General features: G+C 32.8%; 4 protein-coding genes across 4 annotated transcripts; 2 read left to right on the forward strand and 2 right to left on the reverse strand.

Annotated features, from left to right (window-relative positions):
• Positions 1-1,615: 1,615 nt before the first annotated feature.
• Positions 1,616-4,456, reverse strand: LOC130612034 (zinc finger protein 134-like). Its single transcript, XM_057433320.1, has 3 exons — positions 4,189-4,456; positions 3,286-3,917; positions 1,616-2,927 (listed from the first exon to the last, which is right to left on the reverse strand). Exons 1-3 carry the CDS (start codon positions 4,398-4,400, stop codon positions 1,717-1,719), a joined length of 2,055 nt encoding a protein of 684 aa, XP_057289303.1. The 5' UTR covers positions 4,401-4,456; the 3' UTR covers positions 1,616-1,716.
• Positions 4,457-5,314: 858 nt separating this feature from the next.
• Positions 5,315-6,160, reverse strand: LOC130613025 (palmitoyltransferase ZDHHC12-B-like). The gene has a single exon (XM_057434347.1). It carries the CDS (start codon positions 6,158-6,160, stop codon positions 5,315-5,317), a length of 846 nt encoding a protein of 281 aa, XP_057290330.1.
• An 8,149-nt stretch (positions 6,161-14,309) lies between these two features.
• On the forward strand, positions 14,310-17,748 carry LOC130612444 (four and a half LIM domains protein 2-like). Its single transcript, XM_057433756.1, has 4 exons — positions 14,310-14,470; positions 14,776-14,884; positions 15,704-15,889; positions 16,972-17,748. Exons 1-4 carry the CDS (start codon positions 14,462-14,464, stop codon positions 17,208-17,210), a joined length of 543 nt encoding a protein of 180 aa, XP_057289739.1. The 5' UTR covers positions 14,310-14,461; the 3' UTR covers positions 17,211-17,748.
• Positions 17,308-18,069, forward strand: LOC130613026 (four and a half LIM domains protein 1-like). The gene is made up of 2 exons (XM_057434348.1): positions 17,308-17,355; positions 17,800-18,069. Exons 1-2 carry the CDS (start codon positions 17,308-17,310, stop codon positions 18,067-18,069), a joined length of 318 nt encoding a protein of 105 aa, XP_057290331.1.
• Positions 18,070-19,700: the final 1,631 nt, after the last annotated feature.

Here is a 19,700-nt window from a genome sequence, read left to right on the forward strand (position 1 = left end):
CAGTTTAATTTAAACTAAAACAGCTAGCCAGCAATTTTATTTTATAAAATAAGTTTTGGGGGTATTTACAAAATAAATCGTTAGTTTACAAAAAGAAACAGTCCTGCGGAAAATGCGAAAAGTCATTTAAAATGTGGAAAAAGTAGCGGGAAATTTTCGAAATTATTATTCGCGGAAGTTATTTCTTTAACTTTATCTCCTATGCGAGATATATACATGTTACCGACTTTTAATAAATAAGTACAGCTAAATAGACGCAAGAGGAAAGACATTGAATAAAATCAAGCAGATGTTTAAAAGAAGTCAACCAACTCATTTTAGGACTTTACAAACATGAGAAAACGTTTAATTACATTACATACCTGAGAAAGCAGTAGCAAACTACACCCATGACGTCAATGTGTTCATTTAATCTGTGCTTTAGTTAAAGAAAATAAATACAATTACTCCTCTTTTTTGGCCCCCAAAATGCTTGGTTGATATCAAGTTTATAATTCTAGGTGAAAGTGGTTTTATTATACAAAATTTTAGTTTGTTTGATTATTATAAGAGATTAGTCCATAAGGATGTGGAAAAAAACACTTTGGCAATTTTTATAACGTCAGCAATAACCCGTCGGATACACAATATTTTTTGTTTCGAAATTTGCTTACCTGTTGCCTCTTTTGTTTACCCCTTGAAACGCTGATCAAGAAAATGTTTGGATCATGTTACCCCTTGAAACGCCGATCAAGAAAATGTTTGGATCATGTTACCTCTTGAAACGACAATCAAGGAAATGTTTGGATCATGTGCTTTTGACGGACGGTTACAGAGATATTGGAGTTTAAAGGTTTTTTGATGATACCGTCCTTGTATTTCAGGGTTTATCACAAAATTGGTCTTGTTTAGAACAAAAAAAAAATGGCCAGCCTGATTAGAATTTTAATATTTCCGTTAAAATCGCGTGTAAGAGTCGAAGAAACTGAGTTGCGAAAACTTAACAATTGGAGAATATTTTAAGGGATCCCTGTTCGTATCAATTTTGTTGCGTATTGATTTTAGTGCATTCACCCCAAATTTATGAAAAAAAATATATGCGAATAATATTACGCGCGAGAGGTGTGTGCGCGGAAATTAATACACCTGAAAATTAAGTTCTCAAAATTTTCAATTGTAAAAAAAAAAAAAACACGGAAAAAATATTTTATGTGGAATAATTTCGTTTTGTGAAAAAATAATTATCTACGCACTACGCGTATTATTTCAAATTTTGAAATTAAATTTTATTAAGAGTTAAAATTCTAGCTTGTTGGTAATTTAGCGAATTCTGATAACGTAAAAATACTTTGCCCTAACTAGATAATTATATTACAAGTTTTTTTTTCAAAACAAAATGTTTCATTACGAAAAACAAAATGTTTTTGAAAAAATCTTTATTTTAATGATTTTCAAAAATACTTACAGTATCTAACTTTTTTAGACTCACGAAAGTTTAGGCGCTACGTAATTTTAGTATTTTTGTGTAATTTTCTTAAACTTTTCGTAGGCAAAAAAAGTCTAAGCCTCTCAATCTGAAATAAAATTAATGCACTGAATATTCCAGGTCTTCCAGATTTCTGCAACAAAAAACATGTTTCTATTTTATATATGTTGATTGATTTGGTTAAAACTAACTAATATGTAATATGTCGTCAAAACAACAAATTATTTTACAATATGTTTACCTAAAAATATTCACGTAGAAAGCGTCCCAGAATTTTTAAAATAATCATCGTTAAGAAAGGTGTTTGTGTCTAAAGTCTGCTTGACGTCGAGTTCTGCACATATGAGCTCATTTTCAGATGGAAGTGGTGATCGAGGCGTAAAAAATGATGAGTCATGCTGATGCATCACTGAGCTGGTTAACCCGTTCTCCGCGGATGATAGTTCATACGAAAAATTTTCAGTGTGCACTTCCGTCGTTGAATGCAAGAATAAGGAAGGATTTTGAATCGTCAAACATCCATCTTGCGCAAAAGAGTCACTAGGATATGAATCGAGCATAAGGTATGCTTGATTATGCACCAAGTTAGCTTGCAAACCTTCAACATGATCTGGCAATGTTATTATGTTACTAGTATTAACACACACAGGTTCGAAGTTCTCGCCACTTATGAGATTTACAAATTTAAAGTCATCGCTCGCAACCCTCCCATCTGTACCAGTGAGTGTGATAAATTGATCATGAGAAGATTTCATGTCATCACTGGTCAGGCTAATGAATTGGCCAGTTATTGGCGGATTTGTAGGCTCGCTTATACAAGCAGTGTCCACTTCGTGTGATATTTCTTGCTTAATTTTTTCTGTTGGCTGTCGGCAAATGTTTATGAACATTGGTTCATCAACATGTTCATCATCTTGAGTTGCGATTGTTTTTGTTAGGAAAGTGTGTTTCGTATCGTCGGTGTGTTTTTCTATCAGTGGAGTGTTGTGCGACTCATTTGTCTCAATAACCCGTCTTTTTATCACCGACGTCGCACGATAGCTCGTAGCTCTTTTTCTTACGTACTTGCCGTCTTTATGCAATTTCCGATGTTTCGAAAAATTTCCTGAACAACTAAATCTCGCTCCGCAATCTTCACAAGAGAATGGTCGTTCGTTAGTGTGACTTCTTTCATGCTCTGCACATTTTTCAGAGCGTGAAAATCGTTTCGGACAATACTGGCACGCAAACGGCTTCTCGCCAGTATGTTTACGCATGTGTCTTAGGTAATTCGATTTGCGCGGAAAAGATCTACCACAGGTTTCACACGAAAATGGTTTATCGCAACTATGTATGCGTGAGTGCGTGCGCAAATCACCTTTTATCGCAAATGCTCGTCCGCAAACGTCGCACACATGTGGCGTTTCTCCGGTATGTCGTTGCATGTGAGAGGACAAAGTGCTCTTCTGGCTAAATGCACGATCTATAAGGAAATAGTGGAGCAACTAATAACACTACAATAATAATAGCTTATAATTATCTTCAACACAGATAGGATTTGAGATACATAACATACAAAAGCATATAATTCTTACATGGGCAAGTTTCATAAAGTCAGCATTTACTAAAATCAGTCCACACGAAATATTTCAAATTTTGTAATTACCAATTTCTCTTAAAAATTTTTAGCTCACAAAAAATTAATAACAAAATAGAAATAAAGTTCTATTTATCACAGCCTTGAAAAGAAAATCCATTTTCGCAAAAATAAAGGAACGCCATTTAATTTTTTTGCATTTGCGAAATAAGTTTAATCAAAAGAATTAATCAGAGCCACTCACCGCAATGCTTGCATTGGTAAGGCCGTTCATCGTTATGCGATCTGTAATGCACCTTCAAAACACCTTCATAAGCAAACCGATTGCCACATTGTTGGCATTTAAACGGTCGACTGATTCCATGTTGCTTGCAATGCTGTTTGAACTTCCCACTACTCACAAACACTTCATTACACACCTCACAAGTGAAAGTTTTTGTCGTGCTATGTTTGTCTACTATATGTCTCTTGAACTTCTGCGCTTCCCAAAATACTTCTGGACATTCCAAGCATTGAAATCTTTTACCCCTTGTTAGTTTTTCATGGTGTATACCACTAGAATTTGATGTTTGAGAGCTGTTTTTGTTGTCATTACAAACAACTTTATATTCTGACAGAAAATCTTCAACATACTGCTTTTGAAATCTCTTGGGCAGCCTGATTTTTCTTTCCCCTCGGTTTTTTGTTTCGTCTTTGCTGCTTCCTTTGTTTTCTGTGTATTTACAGGCATGCTTTAAAACGTAATGTTTGTAGAAAGAATTAGAAGATTCGTGCGATCGTCTACAGACAGGGCAGGTAACCACTTTTATAACTTTATGTGTGAGTTGAACATGTCGTAAAAGTTGGTGTAGTGATAAAAAAGATCTTAAACAAAACCTGAAAGAAAAAACAAAGTAATGGTACATATGTATGCTACTAAGAAATTTGAATAAGCAATGTGACATAATAATTTGTTACAAAAAAGTACAACTGAAGCTGTGTAATACCAACACCTGTCAAAAAAATACGTATTTAACATATTAATCTGTTTCTGAACAGTGACGTGGTGGTGAAACAATGACCTCTGACATTGAAAGTTAGAAACATCCATCCAAATCAGCAGATTAACAAATAAATAAAACACCAACATAAAATGGTAAGCACTCACTTGCAGGATTGGCTCATCTTCACACTCTCCTCTGTCACTGGTGACAAAATATATTGACCTTCACTGTTTATCAACAAACGATACGTTGCTGGAAGTTTGATCGTTTTTACTGGATATGGGTTCAACACACACATCTTTAGTTGTCTGCCATTTTGTTTGTTTTGTGTCGTTGCTGGGATACCATTGTTAGATATCTTGTTCAAAGAAATCATTTTCTAACATATGCATACATAACTAAAAATATAATCCTTACAAATGAAGGTTTGGTGTATCATTTTTAGACAACACGAGGGAAAAAGTGCGTTGTCTCGATGAAGGATGTTTTTTCATATAAATATACGTTGACAAAAATTAAAGAAATAGACATTTACTAATAAAAATTGCAGTTATTTTTATTTTCTTCACATTTATATATGACTAGTAATACAATCTCTTACCGCTTAGTTAAAATAAGGAAACAGAAAAGTTGCATGAGAACATGTAAAAACATAGCAATCGAATTAACATTTAAATAGAAAAGAAAAAAGAAAAGGGTGCAAAACAAAAAGTTACTACAAGACATAAAAAGGAAAGGTTTATAATTTTTTCCAGTACACCCAAAAAGTCTGACGTTTTTGAAAAAAAAGGAGGAGAAGGAAAGGAACGGGTGTGCTAATAAATGTGACTTTTTATATTACACTACAATATGCTTTTTCTTTCTAGTGAAACCAATGAAATAGCTCAGTAAAAATAAAAAAAACATACAATTCTACATGTGAGTGGAAATAAATTAAAACAAACAAACAGCAATAATTAATACCAAGTAAGTAAAAACTCTTTTTTCACTAAAACTATAAAATAAATAAAAATTTCTCACTTTTATCAAACACAAACATTTGACTAAATATTATTACATAGTAATAAACAAATATAAATTAAATTATATAGCCGAGATCTTTTTAACATTGAGGAAAATGCATAAAACTCTTCATTTCTCTGTCTGTAAAAATAATAAGACCATCGGGTGGTATACACATTTAAAATTTTACCTAGTATAAAAAAGGAATTTACATGTAAGGTCTGACGAAACAGCAGCCAAACACCATAAAATTTTATCTGAAATACTTTTTTATATATTAAAAAAAATTTAGTCTTCTTCATAAACATCATCCCATTCTTGAATTCTAAAATAACACAAAAAACTAAGCATGTTTCGAATATAGCCCTTATCAAACGGGTTATAATCAGTAGGGAATTTCTTTAGATACGATATCCTTGGTCGTGACATAAATTCCCAGGTTGTTTGAGCTGTAAACATCATATACGAGTGACAAGCCCACAGTAATGCTACTACTAACAACATGACTGCAAGAAATATTGTTAAAATTAAATACATCCAATTGTGTTCGAACCATTTTCTCCATTCCAAATCCCGATTGAATGCGTGAACAGTAATATAAACAGTCCAGCTCACAACACAAGTTTCAACACCAAGAAAGAACAAAAAAAACTTGTGATTGCGTTCACCTACACAGTTGCCAATCCATGGACAATGATGGTCGTATCTCCGTACGCAATGTTTGCACTCCTCACAGTGCTTCGCTCTTAGTGGTTGTATAATGTTACAAAAGCCACATCTACGTAAACGCAAATTTCTTGCACTCTTTTCTAACATGGAACAAGTCTCTGTGGATTCTAAGTCATGAGACGTTGTCAATATTTGAGACTCTTCCTCTTTGGAATTAAAAATAACTCCAGTTTCAGCGTCTATTGTATTGTATGTTACAAATCCAGGGTCCATAAAACTGCACACAAAATACATTACGGTACCAACTGATACAAGAGTCAAATAAAATGCCACATAAAATAGATGACCATTGTATAAATCTTGTTTTAATGTGGTGTCTTTTAAAAACATGATGAGTAACACCAGACCTGTCAGAAATAAATGAAAGAAGCGTGCAAGCCATCTATCACTTGATTTCATTGCCATATTTTAAAGCATGCAACCTCTTTAAATTGTTAAAGCAACATTCTTTTATAACCTATAATGCAACGTGGCGGGTAAGCATATACATATACATTTTACATTTAAACAGCAAAATGTTGCAAACACAAAATTCAAATTTGTGTCTTTTTGTTCAAGTTTTTGCTTTTGGGAATGTTAAAAACTCTATTTGCAAAATTTTATCTCTTTGATTTGTTATTAATTAAATTTGTTATTAATTGCATTATTTTCAAAACAATTAAAAAAATAAAAATATTTGGGCACCATGCATATTTTCTTTTACTAACACTTTAACTTTGAGCCAATAATGGTGCATTTGAGCTTTTAGATTATTTACCATTAAATAATCAAAATGATATTATATTTCTACATGCTATTTTTTCCATTTGTTAAATTTTACGTCTGAAATTTTTTTTATAAACTACATTCATGTAAGTTTATGCTGTGTACATTGAATAGTTTTTCTTCAGTAAAATCTTTCTCTCCTTAAAAAAACTTGTGCCCTTAAAAAAAAGGTTTTTCTTGACAAATGTAAAGTGTCATGGAAAATGAACAGACTGAATTACATTAACAGAATGATGATTTCCAACTAAAAAGGATTCTTCTGATTAGAGTAAATTGCTTTCATTAGGAGTCTTTAAATTTCGTTATTAAAAAGAAAGAGGACCTCAAAGCAAAACAACAACATTTACATAAACACAAATTTAGTTAACATTCTAGTGAATAATTGTTCTTCATTTCACATCTAAACTAAAAGTGTTCTTCACAAAACCAACTAAAAAAATTAAATACTTGTTTTTTCACAAGCAAACCACCATGTCCCTGCAATAATAACATTAATTCGACATAATCTTGTGCAGTGATATTTGCTCGTATTTGAGCCAGCTCAGAATAAAGTTTCTCTTTCTGGTCTGGAGTAAGCTCTTTGAGTACAGAAGACAATGGTTTATATGCACCCCACATTTTAAAAAACGCCACACAACTTCCTATTATACCACCAAAAAGTAAACCAACTGGCCCCAGAAGCAGACTGAATACGAAGGCTATAATTCCAATTAAAAAACTTCCAAACATGCTTCCTTTTACTGTTATTTTCAAATTCTCTGCATCGGAAACATGGCCTAATGCCTTCATCCAGTCATCACAAGAAACAGGCATTTTTAAAATTGAAAGGAAATACTTATAGTTTTTACAACCTAAAAAATAAGCAAGAATATCATATAACCATTGACTACATTCACTTCAAAACCCAATAGTTTGACTAGTCACAAACACATGCAAGACTGTCAGAGCAAAAGACATAACAGCCCCTGCAAAATTCTCAGACACAAAATTTACTCACATTACTTACATCATTATCATCATCGTCATTGTTTTTATATCAACATCTGTTTCAATGCTAGCATGGGTTAGACGATGTAAATTAATGACATTCTTCCAATCTAATCTAGGATGTTTTTTTGGGGGGAGCCTGATCAGGCCTGTCCTTATTACCTCCTGCCAAGTTTTTCCCATTCTTCCTTTGGGCTTTACCCCAGCAATTATGAAGTCACTTTCTTACCTAATTAACCTCCTCCGTTCTTTCCAAATTTCAAATCCAACTCAGAATCTTAACATATGGGTAACCTCTCAAATGCTACGAATACTTAGCCTGCTTCTTAGCTCATCTGAACTCTTTCTGTCTTGTCTACATTTTATTAAAGCAATTAATCAATCTATAATTTCAACATCATCTACAGTTAAATATCATCAAAGCATTAAGGTGGCAGTAATCCCTTTTTAGCTGTTCAAATAGCTGAATTATTTACTCAGTGTTTTATTTATACCATTTTTTTTTTACTATTTCCTAAAAATATAGGCCTTAATACATAATAAAATGATTTTAACTTAACACTAAAATTGCTGAGTCAGCAGAAATTTTCTATTTAAAAATGTATCATAAACAAGAAAAAAATCAGCTTTTACGAGCTCCAACTTTTTGCAATCTCATTATCTTTCATCAGCTTCTGTTTTTAAATGATCCTTGGGTTAACCCTGTTAAAACGGTGTGCATATTTTTTTGTTCATTCTTATTTTTTTAACAATAGCCTTCTGTTTTTCTCAATAGAGATTCTTTGTTAGCATCCCCTGCTGCATCGAATGCTGTTAAAAGAAAAATATACCAAATAAGAAGATTTCCACCCACCGTATCATGGATGCAGGGTTCACCAACATGTCTGAAAATTTTAAAGTAAAACGAAAATGCTATCGAAAGTTAAAGCTCATGCAGTGTAGCTTAATGAAAATCGTCTTAAATTTCTACATAGTGCACCATTTTTGTTGTTATTAACGTTTCTCTTTAATACTTACGTCATATCTTTCTGCAAAATTTCACAAGCGCATTGAATTAAACTATATTTGGCAGAACTAATTAATTATTTATGAATTTTATTTTAAAGAGGAATTGTTGAGGTTAAATATTTTTGGTAAAAGATAATAGTATTTTAGCTATAAAATCGTGACAATTGTGTTATAACAGAAGAAATATAGGTATATAGTCTGAAAATAACCTTTCGTAACTAATAATGTAAAAAAAAAAATTCCGATTTTATAAAAGGGTTACTGCCGCCTTAAGGCCTCTTTTTTGGAGTATAGTTGTAACATTGTTGTAACATACAAAAGTTTCGTTTAGATTTTGTAATTCCGAAAAATGAAGGTTTTAATATGGGGGTTAGGGTCAGTATCCGTTTTGATGTGGGGGTTAGGTTCAGTATCCATTTTGATGATGTGTGAAATGTAGTGGAAGATGAAGGATTGCGATAAAAATTATGAAATGGGGGGCTTAAAATGTAAACGGGGGTAATTTTTTGGTGTGGGGATCTCAGGCAAGTAGGCAAGTATTGCCACCATTTTAATTTCTAAATAAGCCTTAGAATAATTAACAAATCACAGAATTTAGACTTTACTGAAAATTTTAGAATCTTTTCACTGTTATATGTTCTAAATCTAAACTACATGCAAGCTAAATGTATTTAAATTTTAAAGTCAAAAGATGCCTCTAGCGTATACCACCCTAATATCGCTACTTTTCTAGAGTTTTTCCTGCCGAACTGCATCATTGTTGTGGATTCATAAAGTTCTATCTTTCCAACAATTTAAAATGGTTTTTCTAGCTCTTCTGGCACTCTCGGGCTTCCAAAATTTACTTCTGCTTCAGGCCGTCCTGTCATCGCCAAGTTAGTCCTTATATTGCCACCCTCTTAAAATACTAAGAATTTATAAAGAAAAATTTCTTCAGAATTCAAACATACCCTGGTATAAACATATAACATTCTAATTTGGAGCTCTCAGTTTTTAGTATATCTTGTTTTAAGTGTCTTTTTAAAGTTGAGAGCTTTTTGCCTCCAAAAATTTGACCATTTAGTCGATTAATTTTAATATGCATCATAAACTGTGGAAAAACAAAAAGATCTCTGAGATAGAGTTAATTCACATTTGTGCATCTATTTTACCAAAACAACAATATATAGATGGTGTGAATCACGTTTTCTTTCTAGTGGAGATATTAGGATGATGATAAAAGGGCGGTATATGCTTCCTCCTGAAAATAAAGTTTGAAATGGACTGGACTAGTCCACAGCTTACCGGCTGCATTATTTTTCCTGTCAATTTGCGTCTAACTTAAAATAATTTGTTTCTTGAACTTGATCCAAACCTAAACTTGACCCAAACCTAAACCCAAACACATGAAATCTTCAAGACCTACAAATAATAATGTGGTGGCTAGTTCGTATCCACAAAAGTAAATTGTCGAAATATTTTTTTCTGACGGCAGTAAAGTTATGTGTGACGTAATGCCCTTGTCGTTGGTCAAAGCACAGAAAGAAAGTTATTAGAGTAAATTTATGAATATACCTCGGTTTTTTATTTGCAATTTTTTTAAAGAATTGTTATTATTACATTACACAATATTTTGACTGGCAGCAGTAAGATGGGTGAGTTTTATCGAGTTTTTTATTGGCTATATATAATTAATACTACTATTTTCTTCAAATATCAAGCAATGCTGTTGTATATATTTTTGTATTTCTAATGAATCAAATATTAATCAGAAGATAAAATCTAAAGAATTATTTTCTTCAGTAGACCTTCAGGTTAGGACTTCGGTTAAAATTATTATTTCCATAGATTTCACATATCACAATTTTCTTCTGGAAGTGTGAATTTTTTTAGAAAAAAGAATTGTTTGGATATCCAACCTATTATTATATTCATGGAGCTTTCAATAGTTAATTAACTCAATTTTTCTAATAGCAAGTGCGCCAGCTAAAACACGTGTGAGTGAGCGAGCTGTATTTATGAAAATAGCCAAAGATTATGTTCCAAAGAACATTGGACCTATTCTAAGACCAAAACATAAGGAGTGGATATGAAAAAAATGAAATAACAAATGTTGTATTGACAATGCTGTGTAATATATAATACAAAGAATTACTATGTATTGTGTATATGTAGGTTAATAGAATACTATCCATTTTATTTGACGTGGTAGAGGTATTCGTACATTGTTACATTTTATTTTATATAGATACAGTCGATATGTATGTGAGTGGGTTACTTCGGTAAAACTTACATAGTAATTGAGGTTAAGTTATCTAGGTTCTTGTGTCATTTTAGCACAATTATCGCAGTATCGCTGCTTCCCAGGAATTTCATAACGGCTTTTCCTATTATGGTCCCACTCAATATCTTTATAACAATATGACAGTAGAAATCCAAAAACAAAAGAACATGCAGATATACTTTTTTGAAGATGATGTTGACAAGGACAAAGGACTTTTCATGGCAATGTGATGCAATTGTAAAGAATGGTATAATCGCCGTTGTGCAAAAAATTCCTTCAAATGTCTCTGAATCAAATAATCGGAAAATTTTTATAAAAAAAGACCAGAAGAAAAAGGGTCCTTCCAAAGGTATTTTTGAAGGTGATACTGTGGTGATACGGAATTCAGAACATAACAAAAATTATCGACCTACTTTCGGCCGATACAAACTAGCCACCACCAAATAACAAATCCAAAATCTATTTTCCTTCAGTAAAATTTTGCCAACTTAGAATTTGTGTGAACATGCCGACCTAGGTGTTTGTTGGTGAAAGCAAAGAATAGATTTTGGTTGCATATACTGACCAAATTCGGTGAACGTCTTAATTCTGTGATTTCACCTTTGTCAGTAACTTTTACTGAAACCGAAAATTGTGCATTTTACAGAATGGACAGCCTAAACATAGGGTAGATTACACATGGGAAAATTTTTGTGCAGTGGGGAAATGAAATTTTAATCTATTGTTACCTTTTTAATCATTGCCTAATATATATCTAACAAACCTATATTATTATGAAACTAGACAGACCTATATTATTATGAAACTAAACAGGCTGGAGAATATTTTAAAAAAATAAAAAATATTACCATGTGTCCCTCTGGTAATTCATGTCAACAAGTTTCCTAATGTCACCTCTGTTTTTGAGCATCAGAAAAAGGTACATAACGATGTTTCAAGCGGCTACTGCCCTATCTGGTACAAGTCACTAAGTATTGGAACCATTTTAATCATAAAATAGACTTTAGAAATAATTCCAGTGAATCTCACATTGGAAAAAACCCATTACGGAATTAAGATGCAAATCACAGAAATAGGGTGTTTTTGACAGTTTCTTTTTTGCTCGGCCCTGTGCGCGCAAACACCCACATTGTTTGCAAGCATTTTTGAAAAGTTGTTTTTAGAGATGGTTTATAGTCAAAACCATGAAGTTATGTGGCAAGCGAAATTGCCAGATCGTCACTAGAGCTGTTTGTTTAGATAGCTAGCTATATAATCACGTAATTAGGGTGGTATATACGCTGTCTTAGATTTTGTCCTTTTTTTCTTAATAAATAAGAAAACTGCTCTACCAACAAATAGCATATATTTTTATCGACTTCGCTGTGACGGGCAAATTCCCATGGATTTTCCACGGGCTATATATTCAGTAATATTTTTTCTGAAACAGAAATTGAAGAAAGTTTCAGAAAAAAGTTCAGGAGAAAAGATTTTCGTCGTCACAAAACGTCGTCACTAACAGTATATATTATTACCAATGAAAAATTAAACCAAGAAAGTAACAATATAAAAAATATTTGCAGCTCTGTGCGTGATTTTTAAAACAATTTCTCTTTCCCTACAAAATTCATTTTAATTCGTCACTACCGTCGCTGCCATCTTTACCAGTTCAAAATAAATACGTAAATTCATAAAATTACGCAAAAGTGATCTTTTTGCCCTGAATCATTTAGCGCACCAAAGCGTTTTGGCCGAGGTGGGATCCCCTTCCCTGGGGAGTAGATAGAAGGGGGTTCACCGAGACCTCGAGCGCAGGGCTTTTTTACATCTGGGACAGAACCTGAAAAATGTTTTTCAGTCTCAATATAAAAAACCTAAGGAGCCTCAAGGACGAGGTTGCCAGTTAAAATACAGTCATATGGGTTCACGCCCATATGTTAAAGAATATGTATTGTGGCGGTTACTGAAATGCGTAGTAACAAATGCGATGATTTCAAATCGAGAGTTGATCTAGGTGATCTAGGTGTGAGATTCCTAAGTAGCATTTTATTTTAAAATTTCAAACTGCTTTTGGAAATAAATAGCGACTAAAATGGAATATGTTTTGTCCTCATCCTATGTGGTTTCCTGGTATTAATTCAGCATCCCGGGACCAGGGAACCCTGCAGACCAAAACGAAGTCTTTATAACAAAGTGAAGGAATTTATCGCAAATATAGTAAGCATGTTTCGCGGATAGCGGATAATGTTGTGGCAGTTGACATACAAATCCATCGATGTTTTAACCGCCCAACATTTTTTACCTAACATCTGATATATAACTCCAAAATTTTGGTTGTCATTATGTGTGAACGTACTTGAAAGACAAAATTTCTATAACGTGCGCGATTCCAGAAGTAGTTTCAAAAATGCTATTTTAAGGAAGATTCCAGAAAGTGTATTCCAAAGCTCAATTTTAAATTATGAAAACAGGGAGTGCTTGTGAGTCTAAACGCCTAAAAGTTGGTGTCCTGGCCTAAGTTAAAACTTCAACTATTGTAAGGCAAATGGCGGAAATTTTATTTACGCCCAATAATGACATCAGTAAATGGGCTACGCTTTCCTGCGCAAAAAATGGTTCTAAAAGTGCGAATTTAAAGTAGATTTCAAAAAAGGATTTAAAAGTTCTGTTCTAAAGTTTAAAATCTTTAAAAGAGGCAATGCGCATAACAAAAACCATTTTTATTTAAATACTAGAAAATTTTGAAAAACAAATCTTAGTTAAATTAACTCCATATGCAACTACATGTTTACTTGGCCTCAACAAGACCGTTCAAAAGAAAAAGCCCAATAAGACCTGGGGCTTTTTATTGTACAGCGCGTAATTTTTTTATTTGTGTAGACACAAGACTTTTGTTGTATGTAATCTAGAGTAATATTATATTTCTGTTATAAAAAATAATCTTTGAACAACCTCTTACCCACTTCTGAATCGCACTTTTCGACTGGCAATCTATCCTTTGCATTAAGGGAGTCTGGAATCTAGCTTTTTGCTTCAAATGTATAATTTACACGTTTTCATATGAGTAAGCTGTCTATAAGAAAGAAGTACTCAGACTTTCAAAGATTAAAAACTTCGAAACTTAATTTTGTTGTTGATGTGAAAAAGAGGTTCACCTAAAAAAATTTTGCTCATGTTTTCGTAAAAATTTGTATAAGAATCGTTGGTTATATTCTTTACATGCCCCATTACATGAAGCCAGTTAAGCTAAAAGAGTTTAAAATCAACAGAATAAATTAAAATATTAATAGTGATGTGGTAGTATTTTAGAATTCATTGTTTTCATAGTTTTATAACTTGTAGAATATTCTGTTAGTACCAGGGTCCATTTGAAACTTTCTGATATAAAAAGAGAGGTTTACGTTCGAGGTTGGTATATTTAAACAATTAAATCTTAATAACAATGCGTATTGTTTATCTGTCAAATCGGTAAATAAAGATTAAAACCGAGCTGGACAGTAATATATAATTGTTCATCATGAGTTTATGTTCGTACAAATAAATTTCATGTAAAGTGTTCAACTCTGGTGATTCATGAATGATAGGGGGATGGGCATAGCAACAACACCTAGCATTGTATATATATGCGCGAAGAAATATTTTACACCGCTTCTGTCTGTTTCATACAAAGGTCGGTGAAGAACTGTTGAACACTTTTAACAACCATGCCAGATGTAAGTGTTTACAATCTCGTGAATTTCTTTTTTTTTTTCTCACTGAGTGTAAGCATATAACAAACATGATTATATACCTCGTCTAATCTTTTTTAGAACTTTTATTATAAAAAAAAGTATAACGAAGTTATAATTTTATTCTTTTAAATTCGCCTTTCTTTTGTCTTGAAGTTTTTAAACAAAATACTTAAGTTCTTAAGGCGTCCTCTTTTTTATTTTTTTATTTTAAACCACAAAAGTATCATATTGTTAGGTTCCAATTAATTCGTAGAATTAAAGAGAAATAATCTTTAATGTTTTTATAGCATTGCACGAAATGTGGAAACGCTATCCACGATACCACGGTCACGTTCGAAAAGAAACCGTATCATCCCGAATGCTTTATTTGCCATCAATGCAGAAAACAGTTATCAGGTAATGTTCTTTTTTGTTATTAAAGTCTACCATTTTGAAAATAATCAAACGCTTTTCACAACAACATTTGATGTTTAAGAAAGTCATTATATATTTATTGTTTACAAATTACATAGCAACAAAATTATTTTACTTTTCGTAGTGTAAACACGATTTTCTTTTCTCTGAATGTAAACACAGCCCACGTATGCAAACAGAAAAAATTCTTGTATTTAAAGTACAATAAAAAAGTACAAGCATGCTAAATATTAAACATTTATTAATAATGACTGATATGACGAAAGACAGCAAGTGTTAACCGATTTATGATGGAGATAAATTACCGCCATTTTTGTGTTACCACAGCAACAGGAATAACAAACGCCGTAGAGATCTCATTGCGGACGGAACTCGGAACGTGTCATCTACACTAAGCGAGATATTCCAAATTAACTCATTATGAACATTTTGATTGGCTGGCCGACTAGTGGGAGGAGATTTGTTCTGCTTAAAATGTAATTCCTAAAATTAACATTAAAAGTTTTATTCTTTTTTGTTCAAGAGAGTGCCAGATACAACTAAAGCTTTTTCCTGTGCACTCTTCACATAAACGTAATTAGTAGTAATACAATGTAGGCCACGATATTAAATATCTAGTTTTCAGTTTCCCTTGTACATAGACCAATCAAAATAATTTCAGTATACTGATGCACAACAACAGGCATACATAAAAATACTTTAAAACGCATCCTTTAAATCAAATTATTTTGGTTATAAAAGCACTGTGAAGGAGAGTATGATTTAAGCCGTTACGTAGAGCTCTCCCTTCCAAATTTACAGGAGATGAAATCTACCAACATGAGGGAAACAACTACGATGCTGAATGCTACTCCAAGTTTCATGCTAGAATCTGTGGAAAGTGTGAACAAACCCTAGCTGATCCGAACATCACTTATGTGACGTACGGTGGTCAAACATTCCATCCAGATTGTTTTACATGTCAATCTTGCAATAAAACACTAGCCGGTAACCTACACGTAAATAGTACTGAGTCTATCGATAGATTTTTATTTTGAACATGAAAAACCTTACTCGTACCATTTTCTGCGCATACTTAACCTTGTTCACACAGGGGTCTTTTTCTAATTTTCGATATTGAGACTACGTTTTTTTAGGAGCGAGGTTGGCGCAAAGATATGCAGTTGTTCAAAATGATTTTAAGCTTTTTCACTATTCTTGTTTATTAATTTTAAATCATTTCGGCCACCTTCAATAATTTTATTTTTTATGATAAAGCTGAGTGTTTTAAAGTATTTTTTGACAGAATTTCGTCATTATATCATTTTCACTTTCATAACTTGATCTGGCGTAGCTGGTTAAATAATTACGAAATAAAAACATATTTAAATAAAATGAAATTTAGTGTGAATAGGCGAGAACGGGAAATTATCCTTTAATCCTGTTGCGCGAAAATTGGTACGAATAAGGTACCTTGTTTAACTCGCTTGTTTTTTATTATTGACGAAAAAAATTAATGACCAGATAAACTTGCAAAATAAAAGCAAAAAAAAAATATATTAATTATATTTGAAGTGGTACAATCCATCAATCGATAGAATCAGTTCTAGAATCTGTCCCTGATGTTATCTATGGATTTTAATTTTTTTATCACGAAAGTTCACCGAAAACTGGCTTTTCAACAACTGTACGGTTGGTCATTTTCCCACCAAATAACAATTTTTATGGGACGCTCAAATTTTCCTCGAGCAAATTTGTGTTAATTCAAAGACAGGAGGTTGAAACTGGCGGTTCATTTAACTGCTTACTCAAGAAACGTTAAAAAAAATTAAAAAAAGTAAATTTGCAAATTGACAGGGCAGGATTTTTAATATATAAAGCATTCAAAAATCTCCATGCAGAATCCAAAAAATTGTCCTGATAAGAAAAAAGTCCTGATAAGAAAAAAGTCCTGATAAGAAATAAAAAGCATGTAAAAATCAGTAGCTATTTAAAAAAAATCTAGGTTTTTGTAACTTTCGTGTTTAAAAAATTAAGATCGACAATCCAGTTAGCAGTTGTGTTGAGTTGAAGTAGTAAATTTGCTGCAGGTAAATCCATCTACAAACATGAAGGGCACAACTACGATCAGGAATGCTATTCAACATTTCATGCTAAAAAATGTGCTGTCTGCTATCAAGCGTTGGTGGATCCAAAAATCAAGTACGTCACGTATGATGGCAAAACATATCACCCTGATTGCTTTGTCTGCCACAAATGCAAGAAAACATTGTCCGGAAAGCAGTTCTACTTGGTAGATGACACCAAAGTGTGCGAAGATTGTCATTGAAGTATTTCTTATCAAACAGATCAACTTTGAAAAAAAAAATTCCACTAAAAAGTATTTAGTGGAATTTTTATGATTTGCACATATTTTTTAATCGAGAATGCATTGTGACGTCTTGTGGATGTTTGTCACATCACAACATGTTCATGTGATAATATTTGAAGAACTCAATTAATATATAGTTAGTAAAGATATACATGTTTTAAGTGATTATACGTTCTTAAATAAGTATAGACTATTTACAACCTCCTTCCCGGACTCTGGTGTGTTCACCAACAGCTACGGCTGCCTCGTAATGGCGCTTTAGGAAAAGAGAACCGGAAACGAGGTTGCGTTGTAGTCATTAATAAGTATTTATTATTCGCCAAATACGGTTAGTATGCAATTATAGCTACTATGAGAACTGGGCATGAGTTTGCTTAAATTGTTTAATATATATATATATAACAAGTTAAATAATATTTGGATGCTCTAATCACACGGTTTGATTATGTTGTAATTTTCTTAATTTTAAAGATAATAAAAATTTGTCAATGTATTATTTCCAATTCTTTTCTTAAATGTGAAGAAGTAGCGTTTCTCGTTTATACAGGTAAACGAGAAAAGCTTTTCTTGTTGCATTACAGAGGTAGAAGCGTTTCAACACCACGGACAATTATTCCATGATTACTTCGCGACTTCTTCCAAGTACTGTGGTAAATGTGACCAGGCATTGGTAAACAAAGGCAGCAGCTACATAACATTCGAGGGGGTCACCTACCATCCAAAGTGCTTTGCTTGTCGAAAATGTAAAAAACCGCTGCACGAATTAAATTTTTACATAGTGGAAGAACAAAAATTTTGTGATGAATGCTATTATTAAGGGAAAGCAATAATTTTAAATCCAAAAGAAAAAATAAATGTGTAAAAGGCTATCGATAAAAATGGACACGAGTATATATAAACTCACACGGCGTTAAACTTGAACCACTGTTCAGTACTTCAATTAAAGAATATTCAAAGTGAAAGCTATTTAATGACAAAAGTGGTGTTAAACTTTCAACTTTTTTTAGGCAAATCCATCTACAAACACGAAGGATTTAACTACGATCAAGAATGCTATGCAGCATTTCATGCCAAGAAATGTGCAGTCTGTTACAAACCCTTGACAGACACCAACGTGAAGTTCGTCACGTATGAAGGAAAAAGTTTTCACAATGAATGTTTCGTTTGCGCAAAATGTCAAAAACCTCTTTCTGGGGAAAAATTCTACCTTCAAGGGGATAAACGAGTCTGCAAAAAATGTAACTAAAAATTTGTAAAAAAATGTGATTTGTCTCGATTATTCAGTTGTATGTGGTATTGATAATAAAGCATATAGAATTTAAATTCAACAACCATCCCTCTTTTCGTTCCCGTAACAAGATTACTGCAAAACAACTAAGCTACTTTGAATGAAGTCTGTGCCTGCTGAAATATGTATATTCCTCGCTTTTAACAAATTAATCTTTCTTTGAAAATTTTTCGTTAAAAGATACAGCGCAATGAATAAGGTCCATTATTATATCAGCCAAGTCGAAGTCATAAAATATTTACCGAGTTAGGATCGACACAGCTTATGCAACCAATATCTAGATGTGTCGAACAGGGCGGTGCCGTACGGCTGACCTTGTAAATTTTCAAGCTGAGCCGTGCTGAAGTATGCGATCTGAAAAATATTGATGGGGTTAAGTTCAGCTCTGCACTGCTCTTCTCGACTCTTCAAAACGGTGTGTCAAGCCGTTCCAAACAGAGGCCTGATGATATTGTATGAGTTTGGTTCCACACGAAATCACTTATATAATGGGCGTAAGCGGGAAGTTTTATTTTAGAGACAATTCACCACTACTTGATAGTTTAAAGTTTATAACAATCCGTATTTTTTTTAAAAAAGGACGCAGCCGGGCAAGTAAATGTCAACCCACTTACGCGAGGTCGTGTAAGTACGGACAAAGATAACAATAACTTGAACAAACATTTAATAAAGATGTTTACAAAACAACAGATGATCTACATAAGAACAAACAAACCTTACAAATCTGCTTTCGCAAGTTTATTAAAGTTACACTGTGTGTGTTACAAAAGAGTTATGTGAGCCTGATCCGTCGCTTCTGAGTAAACAGCAGAAAAGTGAGTCATAGAAAAATTATTTGAATAAAAGGAATTCAATGTCTAGAGGAATGCTCCTGGAATTTTTATGGAAGAATCCAAGGCATCAAAATGCCAAGCCATCATGGAAGCAGGTAAAAAATTTAACCGTCTCTTTCTCTCTCTCTCCGAATCCCTGCAAAATGATTGCAGAACCCTCGTTGATAGCAGTAACAACAAACAAGCTATCTTGACTAAATAATGGTAAGAAAGGTTAATAAAAAGTTTTACTCAAAGTTACTTTTTTGATGATTTTAGCACAAAGAGTTACTTAACAATTGGTTATGACAAACTTTTTTTGATTAACCCCAAATGTTACTCTTTAAT

Source organism: Hydractinia symbiolongicarpus, chromosome 10, assembly GCF_029227915.1.
Source record: "Hydractinia symbiolongicarpus strain clone_291-10 chromosome 10, HSymV2.1, whole genome shotgun sequence".
Classification (NCBI taxonomy): domain Eukaryota; kingdom Metazoa; phylum Cnidaria; class Hydrozoa; order Anthoathecata; family Hydractiniidae; genus Hydractinia; species Hydractinia symbiolongicarpus.

Coding starts and splice junctions, on each gene's coding strand:
- LOC130612444 (XM_057433756.1), top strand. Junction 14,885..15,703: donor ATGCAGAAAACAGTTATCAG/GTAATGTTCTTT, acceptor CCAAATTTACAG/GAGATGAAATCTACCAACAT. Junction 15,890..16,971: donor TTGCAATAAAACACTAGCCG/GTAACCTACACG, acceptor AATTTGCTGCAG/GTAAATCCATCTACAAACAT.
- LOC130613025 (XM_057434347.1), bottom strand. CDS start 6,160: ATGGCAATGAAATCAAGTGATAGATGGCTTGCACGCTTCTTTCATTTA.
- LOC130612034 (XM_057433320.1), bottom strand. CDS start 4,400: ATGATTTCTTTGAACAAGATATCTAACAATGGTATCCCAGCAACGACA. Junction 3,918..4,188: donor AAGATGAGCCAATCCTGCAA/GTGAGTGCTTAC, acceptor TTTTTCTTTCAG/GTTTTGTTTAAGATCTTTTT. Junction 2,928..3,285: donor TTACCAATGCAAGCATTGCG/GTGAGTGGCTCT, acceptor ATTTCCTTATAG/ATCGTGCATTTAGCCAGAAG.
- LOC130613026 (XM_057434348.1), top strand. CDS start 17,308: ATGCATTGTGACGTCTTGTGGATGTTTGTCACATCACAACATGTTCAT. Junction 17,356..17,799: donor TCACATCACAACATGTTCAT/GTGATAATATTT, acceptor TCGTTTATACAG/GTAAACGAGAAAAGCTTTTC.